The sequence below is a fragment of the Syngnathoides biaculeatus genome, chromosome 9 (assembly GCF_019802595.1).
Source record: "Syngnathoides biaculeatus isolate LvHL_M chromosome 9, ASM1980259v1, whole genome shotgun sequence".
Classification (NCBI taxonomy): domain Eukaryota; kingdom Metazoa; phylum Chordata; class Actinopteri; order Syngnathiformes; family Syngnathidae; genus Syngnathoides; species Syngnathoides biaculeatus.
In genome coordinates this window covers 30589381-30612152 of record NC_084648.1, presented here as the reverse complement: position 1 = coordinate 30612152, position 22772 = coordinate 30589381, and the positions used below count along the sequence as shown (strand labels likewise).

Below are 22772 nucleotides of genomic sequence, written 5' to 3'. Positions count from 1 at the left end.
GTAGAATGGATCTATCACATTCCCTATTATCCGCAGGCTGCTGGGCTAATAGAGCGAATGAATGGAATTCTTAAGGAAACATTGAAAAAGCTATCTCGAAACAGAACGCTGGACAAATGGTGCAAAGACTTACCCGAGGCGGTGAATCAGATTAATAATAGACCGCTTGGGTCGGGAATAACGCCCCTAATATGAATGATAATGGGGGAACCGGTACAAAATTCCAATGGGGAAATTAAAATGTGGAAAATTGATCCTCAAGCTGAAATTCCCGTAGGAGCTACTCCAGGCTCAGCGGGATTGGATTTGAAAATCCTCACAAACATCACTCTGGTTCCCAACGAAATCCAAATAGTGAAAAAAGGATTGGGGAATGGCGTGTACATTACAACAGGGACACAGCAATCCATGTTTAACCGACTCAGAGGCTGTACTTTGTGATTGGACGAGGGAGCCACGAAGGGAGATGTTGTGGCAAATCGGACCACACGCTCTATGTGTGGCAACAATTCAAAATAATTCACAAGTACCATCGGTTCCTTTCGTTGGTTGCTTATATAATGTGCACCTATGGCATTGGGGAAACCAGACGTATCGTTTGACGAATTACTCTGTGTCTTATCGGCTGACACAAGTACAATGGGATGTACTAAAGAATCCCTGGAACCTCTCACTGGAGCGTTTCAAATGCGCATTGGAACAATCCACTGAAGTTCAGAAAATTATACAGTCACATATGTCTAACATCTCCAAGCTCATGGTGTCCACATTAGTAGCCAGCGGACGGGTACAACATGCTGCTAAAATAGTACAACAGTCCTCAGCCCATCACTGGTGGGACATCTTTTCAGGGATGTCAGTCACTGCTAGAAGGACTTTGGTGCCCCCTCTGATTCTGTTGGTTATTATAATAATATTTCTATCACTATGTAATCTGCTAACGTGTATCTACGTAAGACATATCCGACCTGAAGTGGAGTGGGTGATTATGCAACGCATGAGATGATTGTATGCCTTGAGAAAAGTAATGGACACTTCGGTATCGAGAACTATACTGTTAAGTTGGTGCCTCACCCCACTCATATATATACATTTATGCTAGATGGCAAGGATGTTTATCACATCAATATATTCACAGAAACCTAACGTTGCGGGAATTATGGTCCATGTTCTTTCATGACATCATGAATCACACTGGAAATGGAATAGTGTTACTATCGACTTTTGACGGGTATATCAACTAATATGTGAAGCCTCAAGAGTGGAATGAAAGGAGTGTTAATTAGTGATGCTTCCCATAACCGTTGAATACCCGAATGTATTGTATCTCATTTGTTTTATCTGGTTCAAAGACAACATTGTTGTGGGATATCTTGACTGTTATCTCACTTGTTTTTCTAGTCAAGACGTCTAGACCGTTTCACACTCACTTGTTATCTGGTTCAAAGACGATCATTGTTGTGGGATATCTTGATTGTTATGTTTCACAGAGCCTGAAGGGCACACTTAGGTGTCAAATGTAAATTGGCTACAATTGTTGCGGCGCCAGGTGGGACGGGTAGGCCACCCGTCCTTTCTCTCGCACGCAACTGAAAAGTATAATAGAGAGATGCAGAGCACAAACAGGTAGAGTCTGCTGCGGGTTTCGTACGAACGCCCAGCTGGTTGACAAAGCGGACCTCTACCTGGGTGACGGCTCTCCACCTTCTCGGCATAGGTAAGAGGCTCATATGATTGATTTCACGCAATGTCAACCATGTTTTGAGAACTTGCATTTGGTCGAACTAAATATGCTAGTTATTGAGGCTAAATAGCATTTGGGAACGTTGGTCTTTTGTTGAGTGTCATCTTTGTCTCCTGAGCGCCGACCAGCACCGATCCTTTCAATAAAACAGTTGGCCTGACAGTTCTAGAGGACCGAGCTTCAAATCCTGGCCCTGCCTGTGTGGAAATTGCATGTTATCCCCGTGCCTGTGTGGGTTTTCTCTGGGCACACCTCCCACATCCTAAAAACATGCATTATTTGGAGATTCTAAATTGCCCTTAAGTGTGATTGTGAGTATCAGTGGTTCTTTGTTTCTATGTGCCCTGCGATTGGCTGGTAACCACTTCAGGGTGTACCCCACCTTCTGCCCGAAGATAACTAGCACAAGGTCCAGCACTGCCGCAACCCTTCTGAGGATAAGCGGCTCAGAAAACGGATGGATGGACGAATACATATGTTAAACATGTTTACATTTTTTGTGTGTGTTTGTTTGTTTAAAGTGCACATCAGCAAGTATGTGTGCGTGCGTGTGTGTGTGTGTGTGTGTGTGTGTGTGTGTGTGTGTGTGTGTGTGTGTGTGTGTGTGTGTGTTCGGAATGTAGAAATGACAATACAATATAACTTGGCGTGTAACTTAACTCTCAGCTTCATGTCTTCATGGAGTGTTATTTTCCTCATTAGTACATTGCAGACTTCACATAAATGACTCACAATACTTTTTTGCAGAATTTATTTTCTATTAAAACCACTGTAAACTGCCCAAACAACAGACAGGGATAAGGGACATGTGTTTTGTTTTTTTAAGATCACATTTTTGCTATCCAATATTATTTCATATTACAAATATAAAGCAAGTTTTGAAAAAAATCTCAAGGCATTTTTTCCCCAATATTGTGCAGTCCTCATTGGCATCATGATCTTAGACGAAAACATCAGCAACCACTGTGGCCGAATCTTGAGTACTGGTCAGGACCAGAAAGGGGGCTGCCTAAGTGTTTGCGGCTACGACTACGTTATATAGGGTTGTGCAAACTCCCAGGTTTTAAAGACCTAGGAGATTCATATAAAATAAATTAGTCTTCGGTTCAAATTCTTGCCTTTATGTTTCTTTGTCTTGATTTACCTTACATGTGGTGAATCACTCCCTTTTTCAATAAGATAATAAATCCAGGAAAGAATTAAAGTGCTCTATCTTCTGTATTTATTTTTCATGCAAATTTTGTTTTATTTATGGTGCCACATGACTGGTTAGCACATTTGCCTCACACTTCTAAGGACCCTGGTTCAAATCCGGCCTCACCTGTATGGAGTTTTCATGTTTTCTCCCTGCCTGCATGGGTTTTCACCGGACACTCCAGTTTCCCCCCACATCCCAAAAACACGCATGGTCGATTCATTGAAGACTCTTAATTTTCCATAGGTATGAATGTGAGTGTGAACGGTGCCATGTGATTGGTTGCCAATTACTTCACGGTGTACCCCGCCTCTCAGCTGACTATTGCTCGGATAGGCTCGAGCGTATCCGCGACCCTAGTGAGGATAAGCAGTGAAGAAATGGATGGATGAGTTTTATTTACATTTTTGCTTATGTTTTGTTTTTCTTTTCTATGCAAGGTAAAACCTGTATTCTACAAGACGAAAATGCTTGTTTTTACATTAGAGCGCATGATAGGTCAAGTGACCAAAAGTGACCAAATTCATGCCACCTGAAAGGACACTGAGGGGATATACAGTATGTTGACCAAGTCTTTAGATTGGTTTGAAGATTGTTGTTTTATACATTTTTGGGATAAACAACACCGTTTAATAATTAGTTGGGTTAGGAAAGCCAGAGCCGAGACTAGAAGTCCAAACCTCAGAAGTGTGAGAGGTAAGTGGCGAAGACGAGGCCAACTAAAGCCAGAAAAGGACCTCATATCTGCACAGGCCCCTTTCTAACAGATCACAGGGCAGCTGTTTGACAGCAGGAACATGGGCGGAACCTCACCAGCCTTTTAATACAGTGGAGTGTCCTACATTGATAGCCTTTCAAACCAGGAAATGGACAACATGACAGAGTCATACCAGTCTGAGACTGCATACAAGCTGGTGTCCATCAATGTGTGGCCCAGGTTTTCATAGACTGCGGAGGTGATTAAAAACACAATCAGGAAGAGTTACACACTGGAAAATACCACTGTGACGTTTAAAAATGTAGTTATACACAGGAGATCCTCACTGTGAGCATGTGCAGTACTCCCAATATGCAGGCAACTCTTTGATATTACACACCAAATTTATTTCTCACAAATGCACAATGAGAACTAGTGATAAATAATGCAACTGCCATGATGGCTAAGTCCCATCTTCATGTGGCTGGTCTGAATTGATTAGTAAGGAACAGGAAGAGATGTGAGAGACTTTCGGGAAATCCAAACTCATCGTCCATTTTGGTAAGATCACTCTTGGTTGAAATAGTTCAATATAATCTTACATTAACTTATTATGTGCATGTATTTTAAAGACAATGTACAGTATTGGCTTTAATTACATCAAATGTAAACATCTGCTTAAAAAAACAAATTAATATGTACATCAACTTCAAACTCATAGCCGGTTCCTGATTGTGTAATTATTCTCAAATTTATGGCCCATGGGCCAAAACGGGCCCTTTAGGGGGTCCAGTCCAGCCAATTGGCATTGTTCTATTGATCAGGCCGGTTTCAGTTAATTTATGCGCATAGGCTCTCATTTTGAAACTGGTGCTTTTATCTTGACACAAGCACTATAGCCGCGGAAGTGCCAATGTAAGATGCATTATGGTGAGGACGAGAAAAAAGATGACCGTGGAGCACACCTCCAAACCATTTGCAGTCAGAGTGAGACTGTGTGAAGCAATGCCTAACATATTTTACTATATGCATCATATCATATATTGTTTCTTGAGTAATGTCTTGTGCAAATGTGCACATGTGCAGTTTAAAAAGTGTTTGTGAAGTTAATTGTGACATGGGTTTATTAATCCTGAATAAAAATTGTTAGGTCATGTCGGACAAACAAATCATGCGAGTCACTCGTTGTTGCAGTGACCCTTAACAGGGAAAAGCTATAAGTCACATCATTTTAGTTACATGTTGGCTGCAAGCAAATTTGAGGGATCACAGAGTATATTTTTTATTTTAAGCAATTTGGAAGATTATGGACAGTACAATAAGGCAAAATGAACAAAATTTCTCCACATAGAAAAACATTTTTTACGCCACTCAAGTACATGAGGATGCACAAATTTAAGATTAAAATTACATTTGCCTCATTTTTTTGCTTTTTTGTTCTGGCCTCAAACTTGAGTCAGGCCCATCTCCACCTGAATCTGATGCCCGTTTCAAGCTGTACCACAGTCATTCTGGAAATAACTGACTAAAATCATTGCCCGTGGTGTCACTTCATTTTTGACTATTACCAACTTCAAAGGCGGATCCCCCCCAAAACATTATTACAAGGAAAATATTAAGTAGAACATTTTTCAGTTTTTATTGTCCATTTCTGAATTTGAAGTTACTTCATTATATTGTGACATAATCCCTAACATCGTTCTGTCACATAATACATTTACCATTAATATCCGTAAAATAGATAATTGTAGGTGGGTTTCATAATTAATCCAAGATGTACGAATGGATCAGCGCAATTGCCTTCATAGTAACGATAACCTTCCCAAAACGATTCAAGTAAATGGACTATTTTGAGTTCAAAACAGCTTCATTTTGTCAAAAGACAGCTGATTTACATGTATGATTTACATTCGCTTCATTTTTTAAGTTATACCTGGACTAGACTGCATGATTTTAGCCCCGATATTGGCCCGATTAGGTAATACGGCCAATTCCCCAGACGGATTTTGTCGGGAACAACAAAACTTCTTGTAGTGTGACCTAATCCACGACTATCTTTTATGTTCAACGAAAGCCCTACTACGCCAAAATGAAAAATCTAGGATATTTAATTTTTTGCTATATCTTCTGTGTCATATGCTCACCTTGACATCAATTTATAGGATTGCAAATTGTGACCGAGGCTTCGCCTTCTGTGCTTGCCATTGTCAACATAGTTGCACGGTGTTGTCAACATGTATTCATGCAGACGAATCCATTTACATTGGCACAGCACATTGTTGTCATCATGGCCGTGATAAGGAGTGTATCTAGTCGCAGTGACACATTTTCTGGTTCCACCTCTCCGACGAGATAAAGCCCTGTGATCGTAAAAGAGGATGCGGTGGTATCGGAATAAGTGTTGCCCAAGATACATTTCCACTTTCGAAAGTATAGTGTGATCAATCAATTGAGCCTCTCAACATTTCCATATGGATGTAGAAATGTATGTATTTTAAAATGTATAAAAAGGTACATATTGTTTATAGATCTACTGTGATGTGGAAGCTGCAACTATAAATGAAAACACTGGTTCATAATTGGTTGAAATTACACATTTCTTTGACTTTTGAGATTTCTTATACGATTTGAAACAAGATTCATAAGATAATAATCAATAAACATTAATATTTTCCCCACATGTAGTTGTAATTATGTGCACCTAAAAAAAGAAAAAACTACAAAATTGAATTGTCATTATTTATATCTTATTGTGCCACGAACTACAATGAGTTTGATACCAGTGCACTCGATAAATCATCAGTAACTCTTTTGTGTTGAATTTACTGCATGTCTGGATTTGCCTTCCAATCTCCAAGTGTGACTATGTCATTCAAGAATGACTCGTTCAAACGAATGAATCGTTCACATGCCATGAACATAAGAGAATGGAATCACTTGGTGAACATTTGACATAACTCTCCATTCGGTTTAGCTTGGCCACAAGTTTGTGCCACACAGGAAGCTCCCCAGGAAACAGCACCAGCCCATCTCAAAGAAATAATGTCTTGTCATTGGTTAATTTATTTTCCCTAACAGGAACGCTAGCTGTTTTTTACAGTACAGCTCTAAGGGAGCAGGGTTAGGAGGAAACAATGTAGTGTTTAGGGTGCTATTTGGAACGGGATTGGCTGGAAAATAAACAAGTGCAACTCCTCTCTTTCTTCACTCAAACAACCTCGTCCACTGGGCTGTTAAAATAAAAAAAAAAAAATGCTTAGTGCGCAGTAACAATAAAATTGATTGCGCATTTAGCATTTTCAGTGTGGAGGTGCACCACTTCTAAGTACCACTGGATGTAAGGTTAATTGAAGATAACTGTTTGCCAGCCAATTACAATCACTTTACTTTTGGTACTGGTACTCCACATATTTATAGCAAGAGTGACACCTAAAAAAAAAAAACATCACTCTGGTCTATGATGCATTTACTTCCAATTGTTGTACTTCAAATTTGAGAAATATTGAAATCAGAATGCAACCTCATGGGAGTTTTGAAGCATTGATACAGATTGGACCATCTTTCACAGTGAAAACCTGAAATGTGAATTTAGTAAAGTGTCAACATTGAATATTGGGTCGTTTGAGGAAGCTGACATTGAAGGAAGGAACAAACTTTAATCCCAAATTGTTGATTAAGTAATATGTTTGTTGTAAAACAAAGCCCCGACAAAATAACAAAATGGTCACCTAAAAAAAAAAATGTCCCCGTAAACAGAGCCGATACTATGCATAAGCAGTGTTGAGGGACAGAGAAGCAACTTTAATTATAGCTTTTGTTGGTCTCTGCCTCCTTCTCTCTCTCCCTTCTAAACACACAACATAGGCAGAGGTACATATTCGCATTCCAGCGCTTTGCTTTGTGAATGTTGCATCTTTATGCCGGAGCCAGACAAGCAGTTGGAAGATCTGAACTCAAGGAACCCTGTCATGTATTGTTACTGCTATAAAGGAAAGATATAAGTGCCGAATTGACCACGAGTGCTAATTTCCACTGTTCAAAGGGCAAAAGATGAAGAGAACTGACATGTAAGCGGAGGAGTGAAGAACCATAGGCAGGCAGGGAAAATGCACAAAGTGATGCTCAGGGTGTATAACTGTCAACAGTTTTACTGTGGATGTCACAGTTAATACAAGTAGCATGGATTCAAAGAGCCAAATAATTACTTACATTTTGTTGGCAGCACCCGTGGAGGTGGGGGGGGGGGGGGTTTCAAGCTGCGCCTTTGCGAGGTTGTAATTTTTCCATTTATTTCATCAAATCCATTGAGATGCCACAAATACCTGCTAATTAGAGGCAATGCTGACCTATATTTTACTATATGAAATGTATTGTTTAAAATAAAAAAAAATGGAATGGAATATAATCAAATAATTAATATAAATTACATTAAAACATACACATCTTTAAATTTCTTTCCTGCATTTCTTCTTCAAATTAGTGTCACAACTAATGATTTTCTTTATGAGCATTCAGTATGATTAAAACTTAATTGATACGTTCATTTAAAGTAGTTATATTTATTAAATTTATATGTCTTAAACACTGAAATTTAAAAAAAAACAGTGTTGGTCTGCACAGACTTTGGAGTCATTGGTGCCAAACTGTTTTTCCAGCTTTGCTGCCTAATCCCTTTTTGCGACGTTAACTTCTTTAATCAGTACGATTGTAATGGGCCCTATCCCCATCAAGATATGCGACCACTTTAGCCTGGCGAAGTTGCTTAAGTTAGGCACTAAACCACGGCTTCTTGTTATTGAACGTAAGAAATGTTTTTGTGGGTACACACGCCTCCTCACAGAAACTGACATACGATACAACAGCATCCATATAGTCGTCCAGGCTTCAAACACACTCCAGTCTGTGGAGTCAACACAGTTATGTTGAGGATACTAAGAAAATTAATGTTCATAATTTGGGTACCCCTTATTTAAGGCATGCAAAGTTCTTTGGTCCATCCTCCTAATAGAATCAGGATCGCATATTGTTCTTGTACGGAATCGCTGAAACAAATGCAACCCGAGCAACAATTGGACAGAACAACAATATGGAGTTACTGTATTCTTGACATTTGTCAAAATTGGTCAAGTGCATCCTGGTTATACGCAGATGACACACCTGACTATAAAAGGGTAATAATGTTGGGCTATATAAAAGACTATAGTCACTAAACTAATGTTAATGTTCTCCTTTATAAAGGCAAGGAACCATATTTGATTACTTCAAATTAAATAGGACATGAAATGCTGATGGTGGCAGAAACATCGCCAGTGAATAATCTTCTTTCAACTAATCAAAATAAAAAAGGTATTTGTGTGTATATGTTTCTGGGATTGGGGGTATGTTATTTTAAAATCTTGAGGTAAAAGGCATTTTCGTTGTTTTTCTTTTAAATTGTTCAAATTCCGACAGATCTGCACATCATCTTTCACATCATTCTTAAAAATCAGTACCAATACACTTTTCTTCCATTCCTCAGGCTTTTTCCTCACCCAGTAGAACTGTGTTGAACATGTTGATCGAACACTCCACAGCCACTTCTCCAAGATGTTTCCATACCTCCCAAGGAATCTCATCAGGACCAACTCCCTTTCCATTTTCATTCACTTAAGTGCCTTTCTGATTTCCCCCTTATTAATCATTGCCACTTCCTGGTCCGGCAAACGTGCCTCTTCTATACTTCATTCTCTTATTTTCCTTATTCATCAACTCCTCACAGTATTATTTCCATCTATGCAGCACATGACTGGCACCTGTCAACTCAGTTCCATTTCTATCCTTCATCACCCTAACCTGCTGCACATTCTTTCCATCTCCATCCCTCTGTCTTGCCAACCTGTTTAGATGGGTTTTCTCCTTCTTTAGTGTACAACCTGGCATACATGTCATATGCCTCTCTTTTGGCCTTACGATTGCCCTAAATCGCATCTCCGTGTAAACCTTTCTTTTCTACTCGGTCCCCTTAGTGTCCCAGATCTTCTTAGCTAACTTTTTCCTTTGTATGATTTCCTGTAATTTGAGGTACCACCACCAAGTCTCGTTTTCCTACAAGAAGATCACCTAAGTACTCTCCTGCCTGTGTCTTTAATCACTCTGGCTGTAGTGGTCCAGTCTTCTGGACGCACCTCCTGTCTACCAAGAACTCGTCTAACCCCTTCTCAAAAATCCGCACAACACTCTTCCTTTCTCAGCTTCCAACACATTACTATACTCTGCCTTTCTTTTATTAATCTTCCCACCACCAGTCATCTTACAAACAATCATCATATGATTTTTAGCTACACCCTATCCAACCACTACCTTACCTAAATCTAATCCACATGTATGCTTCTACCACCACTCTTGTAGGCCACCTTATGTTCTTACTTCTTCTGGAAGAGAGTTCACTACAGCCATTTTCTTCCTTTTTGCTAAGTCCACCACCATCTGTCCCTCAAAGTTCCTTTCCGAGATGCCAAACTTACCCATCACAACTTCATCGCCTCTGTTTCCTTCACCAACATGCCCATTACAATCTGCAGCAATCATGATTCGCTCTCTGTCTCTGAGGCTCAGAACTACTTCATCCCACTCCTTCCAGAGTTTCTCTTATACCACTTTCTCAAATCTTACCTGTGGGGCATAACTACTAATCGCACTATACAGAAAAGCCACTATTTCAAGTTTCAGCATCATCCACCTGCTCTCCTGGAAACACAATATTATCAACCTTGTTCCTAATCATCATGTCAACCAACTCCCGAGATTTTCATGTCACAGTCCCGATATTTAAAGTTCAAACCTTCAGTTCTAGGATATTCAACAATAATGAATGCCGCCATGTGTTTATATTGACAAAATGGGGGGAAATGTATGTTGGTGGTCACCAGTGCTCAGGAGAAGACATTTATTTAAGGCTTGTTTGAGGTAGGTTTCACATACTGTACTTTTAATATTAAACAGCTTGCACCAGGCAGCACGCTGGGACAGCTGAAAGCCTTTGCCTCACAGTTCTGAGGTCCCGGGTCCGATCCCGGACCCGCTTGTGTGGAGTTTGCATGTTCTCCCCGTGCCTGCGTGGGTTTTCTCCGGGCACTCTGGTTTCCTCCCACATCCCAAAAACATGCAGCATTAATTGGACACTCTAAATTGCCCCTAGGTGCGATGATGAGTGTGGCTGTTTGTCTCTATGTGCCCTGTGGTTGGCTGGCAACCAGTTCAGGTTGTACCCTGCTTCCTGATTGTTGACAGCTGGGATAGGCTCAAGCACTTCCGTAACCCTCGTGAGGATAAAGCGGCTAAGAAAATGGATGGATGGATGGATGGATGGATGGATGGATGGATGGATGGATGGATGGATGGATGGATGGATGGATGGATGGATGGATGGATGGATGGATGGATGGATGGATGGATGGATGGATGGATGGATGGATGGATGGATGGATGGATGGATGGATGGATGGATGGATGGATGGCTTGCACCAAAACGTTATGTAGCCAAGCAAGCTAGTACTAGCACTAATGGTTGTATGTCAACATGCAGCTGTTCTGTTGATTCATGCTTTCAAGTTTTAGTGTGTGTTAAGTTGTATAATTACAGTGAAGTAATTTAATTACAGTAATTTAGCACCCATTATTTATGTCATGTTGTGATGTTGGTTCAACCTGGCTGATTATTATACATGACCTGACTCGAGGAGTGATTTACAACCTTTATAGAGCCAAGGCACACACTTCAGAAATGAAATATCTCAGGGCACACCAAGAAACAAAAAAGTGCATAAATTAATTGTTGGATGTACTTACTACCATCTAATAGAACACCATTCATTCCTTCTATCTGTCGAATTCCTCATTGGCATATTGAGGAACAAAGATACATTATTTATTAAAAATTGATTTATTTTTTAGTTATTAAGAATACAAGTATATACAGCAAATGAACAAGTAATTTTAATAGACACATTGCTTCACCTTGTGATCAGATCAGCAATGGTTTTGTTTTGTTTTTTTTTAACTCGATGATCAGCTCCCAAAATCCTAATCATGTTAAGCCTAGTTGTTACAAAGGCAGTTGCCTTGTTAACTACATAAACTAGAAGTAGTTTTTATTGTACTTGTGATATGTCCTTCTCTTTGTCTATCATACTTAGTATGGAGCTCATGATGAAAAACAAATGAATGGAAGTGGGCGCACTAATTAAAACTCTTTAGAATTATAACATCATACCTTGAAATAAACACCTTCTGACAAATTTATTCATTGCCATTAATGCTTTAAGGTGGGCTGCTACCAGGCAACTAGGCAGCCAATGTAGCACTACTTAACATCTAGATGAAAATGTTTAGCTGGATCTCTACAAAACAGGTTAAGGGAGAGAACAAATGAAGGCTAATCGTTCTGGGAGAAATAGTCTAAGTAAGCACACAGGAACAGCATCAAGCCAAGGTTTTGAAACAAGACTTGCCAGGAAAAGGAGCCAAGTAGCTACAAAATTAACTTTGCTCGGACATTTAATTCCTACCTTCATGTTAATAATTTGCAAGGTTCAGTGTAAGATAGGTATCGAACAATTTCAACGGGCTTTTTTTTATGTTGTTGATATTGTCCATCCAATTTGCTGTACCACTTGTTCCAATTAAGGTCAAAGTTGAGCTGGAGCCTTATCCCCAGGTCACGACCCAACAGGAGAACACACATGAACAAACATCCATTGAAATTTACATTAACATATATTCAAACTTTTCATTCTTTTGTTAACCTAACGTGTATGTTTTGGGGGAATTTGGGAGATGGTCAGAGAGGCTGGTGAAAATCAGGAACATGAAAAGTCCACACAGAAGGGTTTGAGCCATGATTTACTCCAAGAATCTCTTGACTGTGAGGCAGAGGTGCGAACCACAAAATTACCATACTTTCCTTGTAATATTAATGATTGTTTTATATGTCGAGCAAGTCATTGCCTACCTGCACAACAAAAGTTAAAGTTGTCATTTTCATATCAAATGGTACATTAGTAGGCTCAGAGAACTTCATTAAGACTAAAACTTAATTGACAGATAAATGTAATTTCTGTGGGAGTTAAGTGTTGATGGATAATTTTGAGGCAAATTGGATGGTTAATCAGTCTCATTGAGTTTAAAGACTGAAGAGAAATATCAGTTTTCAGAAACTCAGTGTCATCAAATACTTACAATAATTGTTGAAAAAAAAATAATGTAAAAGAGAATGTCAAATTATTATCCCTTAATATAATTTTGCACAGGAATAAACTGAAGCTCGAAAATCCCAGTTGAGAAAAGTGGTACTTTTCCTGAATATTTCTTCAATAATTAATAAACTATTGATACAACTGATTCAAAACAGATTTATTTCGTGAAAAAGCTAAAAAGGCAACTCATCAAAACATCCTGCTTATACAACACTGTAATTTCTATTTTTAGCAAAAGGACATTTACCGGGATAAAAATGAAATGTCAATCCCGTTACAGAAATGTCATCCTCCCGTTTATCACCTTGTCATTTTCGAGCAGTGACTGAACTGATGGACCACCTGGCTCTGCTGGATGACCTGACCTCCATTTTATATGAGAACCTTAGCCTCAATAATTTATGTCTAAACAGACCTTACAAAGTGAGGACCTTTCCTAGGTTTAAAAGTTGCAGTGGAAACGATCGCCTCTTGATGGGAGTGGAGTGCGGGGTGGGGGTGTCATTATTTATTCAACATGTCTGGAAAGGGAATTTATGAAAAGGAAAGAAGACATGGACCAGCCATCAAGGGCTCGTTCAAGGTTGCACAGTGAGGTAGTGGTTAGCATGTCTCCCTCACAGTCAAGAGGTTCTGGCTTGGGATCGTGCACGCCTTTCCCCAATACAAGTCATCTCTTTTATCCATGAGGAGGTGAGACATTATAAGTAAGATGAAAATAAAAGTATTCTATGAACGCAAACTGATGCTACAACATGGAAAAATATGTGGTATTGTCAATGCCATTTCGCAGGACCACCATCAGGTGGGTTGCAAGCAGTCATGGATCTTTGGACACCGAGGTAGTCTTTTGAGTGAAAAACCTTTATTCCTACAGACACGTAAGACTCCATGAAGTTTGCTTCCACAATATGTTGATTGCATCTATGTGTTAAAATAAGACCTTCGAATCCGTCACTCTCACTGACACAAGCTTCCAATTACTAAGGTCAAATGTCTGGCAGGGTGCTTGTCCTCACATCTACAACAGAGATGGAGGTTGTCTGAACGGTTCGGTGAGAGCGGTCCACCAATAATCCTGTGTGCTTTGCACCTAGTCACAGCTGCTAAATGTGGACTATAACAGCAGGCACTCTTGTACATTGAGGAAGATACAGACTGTGAAAAAACACAACAAACACCGGTGTTGACAATACTGGGGTGAGTGGGAGCTCTGATTGGAATGCAGTGTTAGCAGCGCGTAAATGAGAGATTTGTGGACACAAATGTGTGCCTTATGCATCAGTCCGTTTACTTGGTACATGATATCAAGCATAAACCATTGTGAGGTACGTGGTGTACAAGGGTGGTCCAATACTACTACAACTGATGTTTTTCTATTGAAACAACTTGTTTTACTGTTGATTTGTCCCACTGTTTAAGTTACAATCGTTTATATATGAGAAATGATGCATAGCTTGGCTTGAAACTAGTATACCTTCACAAAATGTTCCAGTTTTTCTATATGCATTCCACTTGTGATCAAGGTACATGGGGTACAAGGGGTGGTCCAATATTACTACAACTGATGTTTTTCTATTGAAACAACTTGTTTTACTGTTGATTTGTCCCACTGTTTAAGTTACAATCGTTTATATATGAGAAATGATGCATAGCTTGGCTTGAAACTAGTATACCTTCACAAAATGTTCCAGTTTTTCCTATATGCATTCCACTTGTGATCAATCAACATAACACGGTCTATTTAGCTCCATTCTTTAGGTGAACACTGTAACAGGTGGTGTGCAAAATTTCCTGCAGTAACCTTTAAAATCCTTGGGGAAAACAAAATAAAATTTCAGATCCATTACTCCCAAAGGTTTCAAATCATCATACCAATTTTAACATCACTCAGACAACCCAAGGAAATAAAAAATGCAGTTTTCAAATAACTGTTCAATTTATTGAGGCACAAAAAATGCAAACCTTTGAGCTTCTGTTAAAAATAAATGACTAAATAGATGAATAGAAGTAATAGCCCCCCCCAAATTCAATAATGGGTTGTGCCACCCTTGGCAGCAATAACTGAAATCCAACGTTTGGGATAATTGGTGATGAGTCTTTCACATCTCTCTGGAGGAATTTTGTCCCACTCATCTTTACAGAATTGTTTCAACTCCGCCATATTGAGTGGTTTTCTGGCATGAACAGACCAGTTAAGGTCACACTGCAGCATCTCAATTGGGTATAAATCTGGACTTTGACTTGGCCAATCCAAAACCTTTTTAAGCCAATCAGAGGTGGACTTGCTCTTGTGTTTCAGATTGTTGTCCTGCACCATGATCCCAGAGCGTTTGAGGGATGGGACAAACTGACAGCCAGATGTTTGCCGTCAGCATTTTCTGGTGATTTAATAACAAATACTTTTTCACAGAGGGTCTGAAACGTTTGGATTTTTTTGTGCCTTAATAAATTGAATTGTAATTTGAAAACTGCATTTTTTTTATTTCCCTGGGCTGTCTCAGAGTGATATTAAAAATGGTTTGATGTTTTGAAAACCTTTTGTGTGATAGATATACAAAAAAACTAAAATCAGGAAGGGGTCAAATACTCATTCACAGCACTTTAGTTTTTGGAACAGGTTTCTAACTACTCCTTCTGGCAAAGGGTAGCTAACCGTTTCACAGCAATGTAGCTTAGCAGAAAACTGGAATGTTTGGTGTAACAAGGGCTTAACATGTATTCATGGATCCAGAAAAGGGATTTATTGATGGTCAATCAATTGAACCAGATCTACTTTGAGTTCATCAATGGATGCCCCAAAGTTTTTCAATACTTTTTAAGTTTGACAACATTTCCTTTATTAACCAACAGAAAAATTATCAATGAATTGGTTAATTGTTATTTTTAGGGCACACCAATTGCCTCGTACTGATTGTCTTGAAAGGCCAACTGCAGCACATACACAAAGTATTGAAACCTCTTCACATTTTCCCCATTTGTTTTTGTGTTAAAGGCTTATTCCATGGATTAAATTTATTTTTACCCCAAAACTCTACACCAAACAGGCTATAATGATATCATGGTTTTTGTTTTCTGTTTGTATGCTTTTTTTTTTTTAGCTGATTTATTCAAATGTTAGAAACTATGAAATCACATGAACTGTACATTGCCATGAATCTTAAAATTGAGCTGGTGCGCATCATGTTTGCACTAACAATCCTGAGGATGTTTCTGCATCTTAATTGGAGTCCACACATGGTAAGTTCATTTGATTGGAAAGTATTTGGATTTTCAAACAACGGTTTAATTAAAGTTCCACAGGTAACAAGCATCAAGTCAAAGGAAATTCTGTCGAAACTATGCATGCAATAAGGTATGTGGTGCAATCATCTATGTCTTGAGGCACTGGGGGCAAAAACGGGCCGTACTTTAGTGCTCATGATTGTGGTTCAATCAGTTTGCTGGTTAATAAAATTGAAAATGTAACAAACTCATAGATAGCTAGCCCCCACAGCCATCATCCGGATAATTTACTCTACTCCTAAGCACAACAGCATTTTAAAAAGTTGTCCTGTAACTTCAATTACAGAACTAACATTGGCAAGTGTTAGTTTTAGGTATTTTGTTGTGGCTCTTACACTAAAAAAAAAAAAATACCAAAAAAAAAAAAAAAAAAAAACATATTACAGAACATGGCAGCAAAGTAATCTAGTGGTTAGCGTATCCATCTCACGGTTCTGAAGTTCTGGGATTTGTATGTTCTCCCCATACTTTGTTTTCTGTTGGGACTCCAGGCTCCTTCCACATTCCAAATACAGTACATATATGTTAGATTTGTGGCAGACTTTAAATTGTATATCAGTCTGAATGTGTATGTGGCTGGTTGTTTTTCTATGCAGTGGAACATCAATAAATTGGAGCATGATATAACAAATAATGGATAAACCGGACCGGCGAAACTAAATAATGTGTCCAAAGATAGTTTTCATTTATCACTTAAAGGTCAAGTGTTGTCAAACGGATGATTTTTGACTAATGAAAAACCCACAGCCAATATGGTCCCGTGTGTTTTTTCACCACAAAACATGATTTTGACGTATACAGCTTTTTGTAACTCCCGCCATGAAAATCCTCTCGAGGGATTTGTTTTTGAGAAGAAGCAGGAAGTGACGTACAGGACAGAGGCGCCCCCTAGTGGACTCGTTTGTTTGCATTAGTTTTACCTCCGGGAAGGTAGCTCGTTGTTCCTTCGTGTTAGCCAAAATGCCGGGTCATTGCATTGCTGGACATTGCTTGAACACACGGGAGAATGGAATTACCCTTCATAAATTTGAAAGAGACTCTGTTCATTGGATTGGATTGCACGGGTGCAGAGGATGAGACCTTCGTGGGTTCCAAATAACAGTTAGGTGTGTATACAGCTACTAAAAAAAGAAATAGTTTGGGGCGGACAACGTAATCGGTCTCTCTCATAACGTAGCAAAAGATCCGCGTATGAAATGTGTCGATGTGCTCGTCGCCAAGCCAACAACATCTTGATAGTGTTCATCGAGTACTGCAGCAACTTTCAACATACCCCTAAAAGCTGGGCTCCACCTCGTCCTTATATGCCACCACGGGCGCCGAAACTCAGCCACACCGGCTGAGGCGCCGCGTTCAGCGGTCACAGCTTCTGCAAAGGCTGCGCGTCGGGATTTGCGATGGGGGCGGCTCTGAAGAACCCAGCCGAGAATGCGTTACTCAGTCGCGTGCGTGCATAAAGCGCCCCGGCTCGACTGTGACTAAAGCAGCACCGCTCAGCTCTTTCAAAAACCACACCGGCCAGCTGCGGGAATGGATCGGACAGGATGCGGTTTGGCCATGATCGGATATCATCTGAATATGGCTCGAAACAATAGTGTAATATTGCCCTGAGGGCTCCAAACAATAGTGTAATATTGCCCCGGTAACTTCACTGTGTTGTGTGGTGTTGTCCTTTTCAAAAAGAGCTTCAGTGTCAGAAGGGGCGTCGGAAAATTGCAAATATCTCTGTTGTTCGGCTTCCATAGTAGCAGGCACTGCGCGTTTTCAGTGACAATGACGTCAAGGACAGAGGACGCGACTAATATGGCGATCACTTGGATGTCAATTGCGCAACTTGGTGCATGGATGACGTGCTCTCCGCTCACTTTTTTTTTCATATAGACATTGACGTGAATACTGTTATATGTATTTTCATTACAATATCTATTTTAGAATATTTATAGGGATGACACCGGGCTATAAAATGCCGTTGAAAAAGTCTTTCATTTCCAAAACGGACCACTGTTGATTACTGATGTTGTGGCGCAAAGCAGGCAGAAAATGGGACAGGTCACAGAATTACATTGTTACTAGATCCAATTCCAAAACTATTTTTGGTCTAGTAACAATTTTTGGGCAAGCTGTTCCCCTCTGGAAACAAATACCAAATATCCCCTGGCTCCTATTTGTCCATTCGATCAAGGTTCCACTGCATGTGCCATGTGACTGACTGAAGATCAGTCCAGGGAATACCCAGGACTGCTGCAGCGCACTCAAGACCTTAATTAAGTCAAGTAGTTGTGTAGGTGTGAAAGAAAACCACATTCATATGAACTTCAAATCCAAAAAATTAACTGACCATGATTTTTCCATGTGGCCAAATTACTATCACTTGCACAGCCAAAACACCAATAAACGCAAGACTGGTTCTGATAACACTTCAAAGAAAAGGAGAAAAACTCCCATCACCATGCTCCAGGTACAATCAATCACTTAGAGAAATTTCCTACATCTTAAAAGACTTCTTTTAGTTGACAACACATGTAGAAGTAGAACACTACCATTCTGCTCTTTGGGAGTCTGAGACAAGCGTCACTGCCATGTCTCATTTTTTTCCTACTGTAAACCACATCAGTGTGTTTTGTGTTTTCTACTTCACGTCCTTGCCAAATTCAGCACTTGACATAAAACAACATGGTGGAAATAATTTTGAATGAGGCTCACATCCTTCTGACCACATGTTTTGTGTTTGCAGGAACAATAAATACAATCCAAGTTGTGGGCAAACAATAGTTCGGTGCCTGCAGAACAGCAAGCTAAATATGAGGTGGGTGTAAATTGTGTTGACACTTTTTCTGAATATAATGCCAAACTTGATGAATTTAGTCAGTTACTTTCTACTTTGTACATGAAAAGTTTAACCACAAAGACCACACAGGGTATGAGCCACATTTCATACACAAACACACACACACACACATCATCTTTGTACAAACCAGAAAAAAAGTAAATTCAGTTTACCTTGGCACTGGAATCCTTGCTTTCCAAAGCCCCTGTGGAAGCAAACAAAGCAGGATTACATGAGTTGACTATTCTCACTCACACAATCAGAAACCTCTTTCTATTTATTTATTTATAACAAAAGTCATCATCAAGGGGCACAACCTTTCATTGACGTGAACCACAAACTCAAATATGAAGCGTTTGCGGGTACAGTAATCCCTCGTTTTTCGCAGTTAGTTGGTACCAGACCCACCCGCAAAAAGCGAAAAAGTAGGGGTAAATGGTGTTGGGGTTTTTTTTTTTCCTTCATTGCTTCCATGTTTTCTTGTTGGGGATGCCACATTATACCCTATCAATGTGGCTTCCCACTACAGTACTGTACTAATGTATGCATGCGTTTTTTTTTTTTTTTTTTTTTGCATCATTGGTCCATGTCGTCATGCCAGGGATGGCGCGTTATTAAGTAGCAATCCGGCTTTTATTGGGATCATGGGGGGTCCAGAAATCCCCGATGCCCTGAATCCGCAATAGGTGATCCGCGAAGTAGAGGGGGGCTACTGTAGTTTTAAAACTAAGGCTACTCTAAGCTTGAATAACATAGCAAGCGTTCACCACTAGACTACAAAGGACAGACCATTCCATTGTGCACGTGTTCTGCATTCTGTGAGTCTGGAATGGTTTTCATGGAATGAACTGGCGAAGTGTGATTCCTGTCCGACTCGCTAATAAGGCCGCTTGGCAGCACGACGTTGTGTTTGAGAGTCCCTCCCAGAAAATTAAAATCAATAAATCAATCACTCTCCCTGCTTCTCTTGATTCAAAGGGTATCGTAACAAGTTTTAACCTGTGACCGCAGGACATACTGTGCTCTACCAACTATGGACTAAGGAGTGCCGTGAGCCAGGGCACATGGCATGCTGTAAAACTGTCAAGGTCATAAACTGTGAGCAGTAAAGGCCATGAGATCATACTACAACCTGCAACAGCGGATGACTGTGAACATGGGTAGAAATCGCTGACATTGAAGACAACCTCTTATAGCGCACCGGTCAGTTTCTTTAAATCAAGAATAAAAACCTTTTTTTTTTTTTTTTTTAATCTGAACAGAAACACCTCGAGCTTTGGATTTAGAGGACTGGTTTGAGTCCCACTACTGACACGAGATAGGCTGAGATGGAAAAAGATGACACGCTGTGGCACCCCCTAACAGGACAAGCCGAAAGAAGAAGAAGAAGAAGGACAGCTCATACACAGAACAGCAAGCACATCAACATGACAATAAGCAGCAACTGAGCTGTCCAATTTTACCGAAAATTCATTGAATGATGTGAGGACTGAGCCAGATCTTCGGCCAGCATCACCGGCCGTGCATAAAACCTGTGCTATTGTGCTATATGAGTCAACTTGCAAGTGATTGTGTCAACCACCTGTCTTATTATTTATAAAATAGTAACACTAAATTCAAGTACTGCTACATGTTTGGTGAGAGGACCCTTACCGCTCATTCCCTACTGCCCTCCAGGCGACAACGCTGTTAATGCAAATGGTAAACAACAAGATTGGAAAATAATCAGTCACGCTATAACAGGTCATTGCATGATGGTAAAGTCGACATGTCCAATCCTCGACTAACCAGTTCAACATCAATATACACACTGAACTGTACAGTGAAACTTCGGGGTACACATTAAATCAAATGGGGCTACAACAAACATCCATCCATCCATTTTCTAAGCCGCTTATCCTCACAAGGGTAGCGGGAGTGCTGGAGGACCCTATCACAGCTGTCAATGGGCAGGAGGCGGGGTATACCCTAAACTTTTTTCCAGCCAATCGCAGGGCACACAGAGACAAACAGGCGCACTCACAATCACACCTAGGGCCAATTTAGTGTCCAATCAATGCATGTTTTTGGGGATGTGGGTGGAAACCGGAACACCCGGAGAAAATCCACACAGGCAAGGGGAGAACATGCAAACTCCACACAGGCGGGGCTGGGATTTGAACCCTTGTTGTGTGAATCAGTGATTCTCAAAGTGTGCTTTAGGTACCATGAGTGGTACACAGACTTCCTGGAGTGAAATGTGAAAGAATTACTGAATAAAATACAACCTAAATAAATTACATACAGTACATGATAAAATGAAATGCACCCAAACATATAAGAATGTTTTTTTTTTTTTCTTTCTGTTTATCTTTTCTTTTGGTTGCCGAAGGGAGGATATATAAGGAGGTGTATGGGATTATGTGAATTGATGTTCTGTGTATCTGTAATTGTTTGCTTAAAATTGAATACCTGTTAAATAAAGAATTTGAAAAAACTATGGATAAAAATATGTTATCAACCTATGGTAATAAAATCAAGAGAGATGCAAAAGAAAGACTTTTTTCAGACTAAGATCGACACATTGAGCACCCCTGGGTTAGAGTCCTCGCAGTTCTGAGGACCGGGGTTCAAATGCCAGCCCAACCTGTGAGGAGTTTGCAAGTTCTCTCCGTGCCTGTGTGGGTTTTCTCCGAGTACTCCGGTTTCCTCACACTTCGAAAAACTCTAAAGACAAAAGACTCTAAATTGCCTGCAAGTGTGAACGTGAGTGTCAATAGTTATTTGTTTCTATGTGCTGGCGACCAGTTCAGGGTGTACATAACCTCCGGCCAGAAGATAACTGGGATCGAATCCAGCTCTTCCGTGACAAGGATAAGCGGCTCAAAAAATGGATGGCTGCTACGTAACACAACACGGAAGATATTTAAAAATTTTAAAAAAAGACTTTTCACTTTGCTATCGTAGGGTTATTGTAGAGCCAAATCGTTAGTCATTGATTTTTGTCACACTACAAGACGTTATGTCGTTCCCGACAAAATAAATCGGACCCAATACGGGAAATCGGTCGCAATTATAACAATCTTGTGGTCGGATTTCGGCATAACAGAGCTAACTTTCCTCTGTTAATTCTGGAATTCTGTTACTGTTACAGTTCAACTAATTATATCGTGGTACGAATTTTCTGTTCTGTGGTAATCATCACGCTATTCCTCTTTGCCAAAAAGTAAGTCCCAATGAGCACCCTTTAAAATAATTGAAAATAGTCACCTTTGTTTGAACTACTAGGGTGGACACAGACAGTTTGTGTACTTTACAGAGCAGATAGTTTCCATATTCATTTTCACTCTACAAACGACTCCACTTGGCCCCGTTCAATGAAAATTTATCGATTGTCAGCGTCTTCTGCAGAACTGCCCGCAAATGTCCACGTGGTTTCGGGGTAATCAATTCAGGATGCGATGTAGTCTGCTCCTAAATTTGTACTTGTACTTTGAATTACAAGGGAACTTCCCCCTGGAATAAAAACTTGGACATTTAACCAACGTTTACGCTTACAGTGTTTTAAGGAGGAAAGTAAACAACACGGTCCTTCCCATATGGCTTCGGGATCTCTAAGGAAGTCTCCTCTTTGACGGCTCAATCGACAAGGTGGTGTGATTTGCAAGAAGAAGAAAAAAAAAGTTGTAAAGTGAAGTTGCGTAACATCACGGAGGAGGCTCCGGGGCGCAAAGTTGCAATGGAATATGCAACAGGCTGCATGCATGCGCGGGGGTGGCCGAGGAGGGTGGAGGCGGAGACGGAGGTCTTAC

General features: G+C 40.1%; 1 protein-coding gene and 1 long non-coding RNA gene across 2 annotated transcripts in view; one reads left to right on the top strand and one right to left on the bottom strand.

Annotated features, from left to right (window-relative positions):
• prkcaa (protein kinase C, alpha, a) overlaps nt 1–22772 on the bottom strand; it is a 205912-nt gene that overhangs the window by 182502 nt on the left and 638 nt on the right. The window contains exon 2 of the mRNA XM_061829216.1: nt 19155–19186. Coding sequence (XP_061685200.1) covers nt 19155–19186 — 32 coding nt within the window. The remainder of the gene's footprint in view (nt 1–19154; nt 19187–22772) is intronic.
• Nucleotides 1650–22750, top strand: LOC133505776 (uncharacterized). The gene is made up of 4 exons (XR_009796335.1): nt 1650–1717; nt 18889–18960; nt 19993–20141; nt 20244–22750. It is a non-coding gene; the product is annotated as an uncharacterized LOC133505776 (long non-coding RNA).